General features: G+C 35.1%; 1 protein-coding gene across 1 annotated transcript; it reads right to left on the reverse strand.

Annotated features, from left to right (window-relative positions):
- Window positions 1-1,251: 1,251 nt before the first annotated feature.
- On the reverse strand, window positions 1,252-2,058 carry LOC136027698 (uncharacterized). The gene has a single exon (XM_065705148.1). It carries the CDS (start codon window positions 2,056-2,058, stop codon window positions 1,252-1,254), a length of 807 nt encoding a protein of 268 aa, XP_065561220.1.
- Between the last annotated feature and the right edge of the window lie 7,078 nt (window positions 2,059-9,136).

Below are 9,136 nucleotides of genomic sequence, written 5' to 3' on the forward strand. Positions count from 1 at the left end.
GCTCACTTTTCGCTGAATTGAGCTCTTTACTTTTCTTTGAAAAACTTGTTTCGTGAAATAAGTTTTTTGAATTAATGTCTGTTAATTTTTTATTTATTTAGTCTTTTTATAGAAAAAAACAATATTTTACATCATTTCAATTTTTTATAAGAATCCATAGTTTGGTTTGCTATTTGTATGTTGGAGAAACTTTTTTACAATTTTTAATTGTGATACTAACAGTATTTTTAAATTTTATTATCCTGAAGTTGACCTGAAAAATAAAACTTGAAATCAATACCTTAAGATTCTATTTAATGTCTGAGACAACCTGGATACATTTATAAACTTTTTATTTAATTAGATTGCAAGAGCAGATGTAGTAATAGTAGTAACCATAAAAGTTTTAACTTAGTACCCCTGACCTGACCTGAAAAAAACTTAATATCAGCAGTAAGGCCTTTTTGGATTCCACAACCCAGATAGGGGATACACCATTGCAGCTAATGGTCCCTCAAGACGTTATTACACGCACCTGAGTAATACTATAGCGCACCTGTAACGATATAGTACATCTGTGTGTTACGTAATGGAGTTTGTTTGTTTTTCATCGTTACGTAAAGAGGACTTGTTTGCTTTTGGTTGTTACATAATAAGACTTGTTAGGGTCCGTTAGTCAAGATACAAACGCACTTGCTACCTAAAAGTTTCATTAAATGCTTAAAAAACTTACGAAAGCCAGGAAAAAACATTCGTGGCCCCCCGCCAAATCAGGATTTCCCTAATTCTCACGTCATAGTTTCTTGGAGTGTTTAAAAAACCTAAGGGTGTTGGGAGAAGCCTTCAGGGACCTGCCAAATCAGGATTTATTCGGAATGTTACATAGGGTTTGGCTGTTACGTAATAGAGAGTGGTTTTTTTTCTTCTTGCTTTTTTTTGAAGCAGGATTTTCATCGGTGTTGAATTCAAGATCTGAGAATGTTGCTTTTGTCTCGCTCTTTTTCTTGGTTCATCTGCTCACCACTACATCCAGGTAGAGGAGAAATCTCTTGTATAGACATATTAATTTGTGTGTTAGGCTGAATAAGAACTTTTTCAAGTTCGACAGAGGATTCGAAGTTTTGCTAAGTCATGAATTCGTATTGGTCTACTTCTGTGATGATTTCATCTGCACTAGCTTTCAAAGAATCGTCCACACAATCAGGCGTTAACTCTTGATTCTTCTGGAGGATGTCCTCTGCCAAAAAATCCTTATCTGTGAAAACTCCTGGATTAAGAAGACGGATCCCAGTTTTTGAACCCACTTGTTGCTATTGCAATGGTAGTAACTGGTTCATAGGCCTTATTGAATATCTCTGCTACATCGTAAGGGGTTATTTTTACTATATTCATGGTTTCTATGAACATATCACATTTCCTTTTGTAAGCAGCCTTCAAGGGCGAGTAAAATACTTCATCCAGAGGTTGAAACCTATGTGATGTATGGGGTGGCAGTGACACCATAACGATCCCTTTCTCTTTACAAGTATCACGAGCTTCAGCTGAGTAATGAGTGGAACGGTTGTCCAGAATAAGAAGCATTTTGTTATCATTACTAGCATGAGTAAACTGAGCAAAGTGTTTTGACCAAACAACGAACAGTTCTTCATTGATCCAGGTTGTCTTAGAGCATGAGTAAACTGATCCAGGTAGTCCATTTTTTTTTTCTAAGACCGAGGACATACGAGATCGAGGAAAAATGAACATTGGTGGAGCATAAAGCCCTCGCGAACTCATTGCACACACAACTGTAATGTTTTTGCCCCTTTCCCAACTTGTTATAGAACCCGCACATTTTTGGCCCTGTTCTGCCAGTATTAGACCAGGATCCTGCACAGTGGTGATCCCTGTTTCATCTACGTTCCAACAATTGGTATCTTTAAACTTGCATTTATCCATAGCCTGTTCTAAATTTCGGTAAAAACGATTTGCTTCCTCTTTGTTATACCCCATGGCTCTCCCAATGCTTGTGGCTTCGGGTTTGCGCACACTAATTTTGTTTCTGTCCATGAACCCGTGTATCCAATCCAGACCAGTCATTTTGTTTCTTTAAGAAATCTATGGCTCAATTGGTTTCTTTCTGCATATTCAAATGCAATGTTTCTTAATATTATTGAAGTGATGCCGTAGAAAATCTTCGAAAAAGTTTTTACATGATCGACAAGAGCTGCTCGGTGTGCAGGAGGGAAGACACGCTTCCTGCCTAAGCTTCGATCAGAATCAAACCCACTTTTCATTCGTTCTTGCAACGTGCTGAATGATATTTTGAATTGATCTGCAGCCTTTCGAAGCGATAATCCTCGTATAATGGCGGTTTTTGCTTTCTGTAAGACCTCTGCAATCCATTTAGCTTTACCAGCCACCATCTCTCCAACCACATGGTCATTATTTATCGGCTAAAAATCAAAATATCAGTGATTAAACCTTAATAAAATGCTACATGGTACAACAATATGACTTACCTTGTTATTGCGAGATAATTCTCGTTCCGTGAAATGTAAACAGAAAGAGATGATAGTTGATTAAACTATTATCTGTCTTACAATGTGAAGCGTCAAAACAGTTTTTCTTACGAAACAGACAAACTAAAATTGGCAAGATGGCAAGCTCTCCGATAGTATTTCCATAAACCTTCTTGAGATGGCAGCACCAATCGGTATGAATCTGCGTTATCGACTCTACGGGAAATCATAGTGACCGCCATTACCCACTGACCGCCATTACCCCAATCTACTACTACTAATAGCTCATAGCACCACCAAACTGCCTGAGGCCATTGAGAAATTTGGGCTATATATTTGAACATTAGGAAGGGGGGAGGAAGTATAGCTGGTCTGCAAGTAAAATGTGTTAGGTTCAACTATTCTGCATATTATAAACTAAGAATTGTTTTCTGACTTCAAGCTGTCTAAAAATTTTACCCCCCCTCCCCCTATGTGCAAATATATAGCCCAAATTATATGTTTTCCGTATAGTATATCACTTGTTTTTGTCTGGTCTCGCGCTAAGCTGAAATAGACAAACGAAGAGACCGGTTTTACACAGCGTAAACTTAAGTGAGTGCTGCATAATAAACAAGTACCAAAATTAATTACCTTTAAGAAAAAAAAGAACAAAACTCAAATAAAATTCTCAAATTTGGAGAGCCTTATTTTCCACAGGCGGTACTTTCGGGGAGTATTTTCCACGGGGGAGGGGTGTTTTCTGGGATTTTTTTTTCACAGGTTAGGGGGGTATTCTTCTTTGGCGGCATTTTTCTCGGATGAAGGGGGGGAGTAAACATCTAGAGCCATGAGGAGGATACCCCTTCCACAATGTCTCGCTCTTAACGCTAACGTTATTTCGAGTTATCAAAAAGCTTCTTATTCTAATTTAACCTGTGTTTCATTTGTTGTTCGTGAAGGATTTGGATACAAAATCCTATTTCCATATAAAGGGCGAATTATTTAAGAGTATTTAAGATCCATCATATCCCGCCACTGAAATTTCCCACAGAGAAAATTTGCGTCTATTTACTTCCCAATAACAAATGCTATGTGTAAGCAATAGGCAATAGGCTTTACTTTTTTGAATTAAATTTAAAAGAAAAACCAAGTTTTTTTAACTGAAAGCAAGGATCAACGCAAAAACTTAAAAGGAACAGAGATTTTTCTGCATATAAAAGGGGTTGTTTTCTCTTCAACGCCTTAGTGTTTACACTTTAGTTTGACTCTTTGTCACAACTCTACTTTTTAAAACAATGGAAACTTTGGCGTAAGGAGGCGTTAAGGAGGGGACGCTCTTTTGTATACGCAATAATTTCTGTTCGTTTTAAGCTTTAATGTCACTGTTTACTTTCAGTAAAAAAAAACCCTGTTTTTATTTAATTTCTGAGCCTTTTTCAACTATTGCAGATTCAAATTTGGCTCACCATACATGAAAGTTTACAAGAAAAATTTGCATATTAATTTAGAGAGATTTATTCCGTATATGAAGGGTTCCCCCCTCCTTATTAACTTTTCCTTTACTTTAAAGCTGTTAGCACTTTAAAAAAACTTCCTATTTTATTTAAATGCTTTTGTTTCATAAACGCTCTTTAAAAATTATTCAATCCATCTTCCGCCTTGTCAAATTTTAAACTCTCTAATTTAGTATTCAACTGTACCTGAAAAGTATTCAACTGTTCCTGAAAACCCTCTCCTGATCTTCCAGGACCATTAATTCAGTACGATACCGCCCCTGGGAAAAAAAAAAATGATCTGTCTTCTGGCGAAATTTGCAAAATTCCATGTTTTTACTTGGAACTTCCACGGTAGGGTTCTTTGGTATGCTGAATCTCATCGTGTGATTTGCATTAAGATTCAGAAAGTTTTCAGGCCCGTAACTTTTGATGTGTAACACTAACTTTATTAATCCTATATTTCTTAAATCAGTATAATAATTTGATTCTTTCGATGTACTTATTGATATTAAAAATCATTTTTAGAGTTTTGGTTACTATATTAAACTTTCAGTTGAAAACTTTCATAGTTCCCGGACCATGGAATGGTTTGCCTTTGGAGGTTGTCGAGGCAGAGAGTGTTCGAATTTTTAAGAGTGCATTAGAAAATACGCCTTTTTATTTATACGCTTTTGTTGTGTAGTTACGTGTTATTTAGAAGTTTTTGCTGTTTAGTTTGTCGTTGCCAATTTACTTTAGATTAGTATTATGATTTTGTGTTTTTGTGTTTTTGCGACAAGCATTGATGCTTACCGTTATTCGTAATAATAAAATAAATAAATAAAAAAGTTATTTTTCTTAATTTTGATTTTCTGATTGTTAATCAGATCATGCCGGAAAATTCTGCCCCCTTGAAGTAGTTTCAGGCACCCTCCCCTGTCCCCACTCTGCATCCACCGGCAGTCTTCCATAATTAATGATTGGAAATTTAAAAAAAAACTTATTATTCTTATTAAACTGCCGTTCTGTTTCAGTAGTCGCTCTTAAAGAATTGGGACAAAAAGTCAACACTTACGATTAATTAAAAGTAAACGTATGCTAAAGTATACGTATGCTATTCTATGCTAAACTGTATCCGTATATTATATACTAAAGTATATGTAATGATTTCTGTCCATTTTAAGTTTTGATGCTGCTCCTTACTTTCAGTTAAAAAACCTTTTTTTAGAAAATTTAGTTTCTAATCTTTCTCAAATAGTACCGGTAAAACTGGCTTTCCTCCATGAAAAATTCCTCCCCCACAAAAGATTCCATCGTGGAAAGCTCTTTTCATGTAAAAATACGCCCCTCCCTCCAAAAAAATTCTTCCCAAACAATTTCATTCTAGCTGAAAATTCCAACCAGAAACTTTCTTGCTGACGATCTCAGGTGAAAAATCTTTCTTGTGCACTTTCGTTGGAAAAAGACTAATTTCTGAATGTATTTTCGAGAAAAATTTTTTTTGGGGGGGATTGGCTACAAAGAAACTTTTAAAAACGCATCAAAAACGTGAAATTGATTTCTACTCCCTTATGATTTCCGGGTATGTTTCTGGTCTACGCTGTTATTCTGAATGTAGAGAATAACATTAAACCCCAAAATGAACAGAATCTATTTCGTACAGGAGGAGGATGCCCCTTCCTTATCCAAACCTTTACCTCAAGGTCATAGAAACTTCGGAGCGTGCTCATTAGATCAGAAATTTAGATTTCTAGTCCTTTTTTTAAGTCCAAAGGGATTCGAGACCAACCAGCTGCATTGGGGTAAAATTTTCTGGGGAAGGGTATTTTCTTTAGGGGGTTATTTTCTGTGGGGTTTATTTTCCGGGAGGGGGTAAACGCCAGCCACCAAAAAAGGACAAAGAAAGATGAAAAAAGACCGTTAATATCTTTAAATGCGTGAAACGAGGCATGCTCATTACCGATAAAAACCAGAAAAAGACAGAAACGCCTAACAATAAAAAAACGAATTGCGACTAATCAGGTAAATTAGAGAAGGAGAAAACCAAAATTGCTCCTCAATAAAACTAAAAGTAATTAAAATCTAACCTGCATTAGGTTGGACTCTTATTACCTGGATGGGGTTGGAGTAGCTTAAATACATTTGCTTTGCTTTTTTGTGCGGGAGGGGGAGGGGGCCAATTGTTTTTGGTTCTCCTTTTTAAAAAAATATCGCCTCTAGTTTTCTTATCTCTTCTTGTACTGTTCTTGTTGCTTTCGCTTTTATTCTTTTGTTGTACTAACATAATAAGTAAATAAATCTTAAACGAGTTCAACTAAAATTGAATATGGAACCCAAGCTTAAAACGAACAAAAATATTTTACTGTTGCAAAATAAATAAAACCCAAAACAAACAGAAACTAAATAAACACTCATTGCCAACAAACATACAACATACTAACAACATACTAATATAAATAACAACATACTAACAACATACTAACATAAATGAATAAATAAATAATAAATAAATGAATAAATAATCCTTAAAACAAATAAAGCTCTAATTAAGTATGCGAATCAAGATTGAAACAAAAAAAAAATCAAATAAAAGAAGAGTATGGGTACTGCCTCCTTCTTGAACTGTAAATGTCTAAAACCTACTGTGTCATTGGCGCTTTACTGAAAATGGCACTTTATTACAAACATTTTCTTACGTTCGTATTACAATACTGACAATAAAAAAATTAAATTACAGTAAATCCAATTTTGAACTGATTTGCTTTTCAGCAGTTGACATCATTATATATCAACATTTTAACCATATTTCTTCCCAAGACCGTTCACGACAAATTTAGTTTCACTACAAACGGGAATTTAGCTACTGCCTCCTCTCCTAACTTTAAAATCTAAGGCCTACTGCATCATTGGCGCTTAACTGAAAGCGACTTATACTACAAATATTCTCTTTTCCGGCTTTTACAGCATTGAAATGAAAGTACATATTACACTATTCAAATTTGACTTACTCAATTTTATTTATTTTAAAAGAAATTTTGCTTTTTCAGTTTTTTTAATTCAATTGGAACTAAACCGTTAGTCTCCTTATAGTATATTAAATAAAAAAACAAGTTTTTTTTAACTGCAAGTGAGGAGCTACATTAAAACTTAAAACGAACAGAAATCATTCCGCATGAAAGGGGTTGTCCCCTCCTCAACGCCTTGCTCTTTGCACTAAAGTTTGACTCTTTCTCACAACTCTACCTTTTACAATAAAAAACCTTTAAAACGAGCCCCCTCACGAAATTCTAGGACCACTGGGTCGATACGATCACCCCTAGGAAAAAAAAAAAACATACAAACAAATAAACACGCATCCGTGATCTGTCTTCTGGCAAAAAAAAAAACAAAATTCCACATTTTTAAAGATAGTAGCTTGAAAATTCTAAAGTAAGGTTCTCTAATACGCTGAATCTGATGGTACGATTTTCGTTAAGGTTTAATTCTAAGACTTTTAGTGGGTGTTCCCCCTATTTTCTAAAATAAGGCAAATTTTCTCAGGCTCGTAACTTTTGATGGGTAAGACTAAACTTGATGAAACTTATATATTTAAAATCAGCATTAAAATTTAGTTCTTTTGATGCAACTATTGGTATTAAAATTTCGTTTTTAGAGTTTCGGTTACTGTTGAGCCGGGTCGCTCCTTACTGCAGTTCGTTACCACGAACTGTTTGATTAAACGTTAAATGCTTATTAAATGCGTTCAATACCTTGTGGAAATTAATTGTTTCTCCTTAAATGTTCAAATAAAAATATCAAATTCAGATGCCTATTGGTAAAGAAATTTTAGCTCACTATGCCACTGCGCGTGTGGACGGTTCTAGCAGATAATTAAATAAAAAAAATAAGTTTTTTTTTAACTGTAAGTAAGGAGCGACATTAAAACTTAAAAGGAACAGAAATTACTCCGCATATGAAATGGGTTGTCTCCTCCTCAACGCCTCGCTCTTTACGCTAAAGTTTGACTCTTTGCCACAATTCTACTTTTTAAAAAAATTAAAAGCTTAGCGTAAAGAGCGAGGCGTTGAGGAGGGGACATCCCATTTCATATACGGAGTAATTTCTGTTCGTTTTAAGTTTTAATGTTGCTCCTTACTTACAGTTAAAAAAACTAGTTTTTTATTTAATTTCTGAACGTTTTTGAATCAATACATGTTTGATTTTGGCTCTCCACCATCAGACTTGTCCAATCTTATTGAATTTTTTGTATTGAATCAGAACAAAAGATTATCAAAATTAAATTTGCATTTTAATTCCTTTTTTTGGCTAAATGGCTTTCTCTTAGTTTTGATCAGACAATTTTGAGAAATAAGGGGTGAGAAGGAGACCTAGTTGCCCTCCAATTTTTCGGTTACATAAAAAGGCAACTTTAACTTTTAATTTTTAACTAACGTTTCTATTAGTAAAAAATATACGTAACTTAAGAATTAACTTACGTAACAAACTTTTATATTTTTATTATGTATATAAGGGGGTTTGTACCCTCGTTAATGCCTCGCTCTTTACACTAAATCGTAAGTTTTGTCTCAATTCTTTAAGAATGACCCCTGAATCAGAAAGGCCGTAGAGTAAATAGTTGAAATTACCAAAAATACTTTAGCATAAAAAGCGAGGTATTTATCTCCTCCTAAATACCTCGCTATTTATGCTAAAGTATATTTAGAGCCCCTCATATGCGTAATAATCTCTGTTCGTCTTAAGCTTCAATGCTACTCCTTACTTTCTCCTTAATTGAAAAAGCTTTTTCATGTTGAGTAATTCTAGAAAATCCTGCGCCCTTTTCATTGAATTTCTCTTCCCTCGTGACATATTTCTCCAAGGAAAGATCCTCCAACATAGCCCCCTCCCCTCAGCCCCACCCGCAAACCAAAAAAATCCCCCTGAAAATGTCTCTACATTTCCCAATAACGATTATTATATGTAAACACTGGTCAAAGTTTGTAACTTGCAGCCCCTCCCCCAGGGACTGTGGGGGAATAAGTCATTCCCAAAGACATACTTATTATGGTTTTTGACTACGCGGAACAAAATGGCTATCTCAAAATTTTGATCTGTTGACTTTGGTGAAAAAATTAGCTTGGGAGGGGGCCTAGGTTCCCTCCAATTTTTAGGTCACTTAAAAGGCCACTAGAACTTTTCTTTTCCGTTAGAATGAGCCCT

The sequence above is a fragment of the Artemia franciscana genome, chromosome 5, assembly GCF_032884065.1.
Source record: "Artemia franciscana chromosome 5, ASM3288406v1, whole genome shotgun sequence".
NCBI classification, from domain to species: Eukaryota; Metazoa; Arthropoda; class Branchiopoda; order Anostraca; family Artemiidae; genus Artemia; species Artemia franciscana.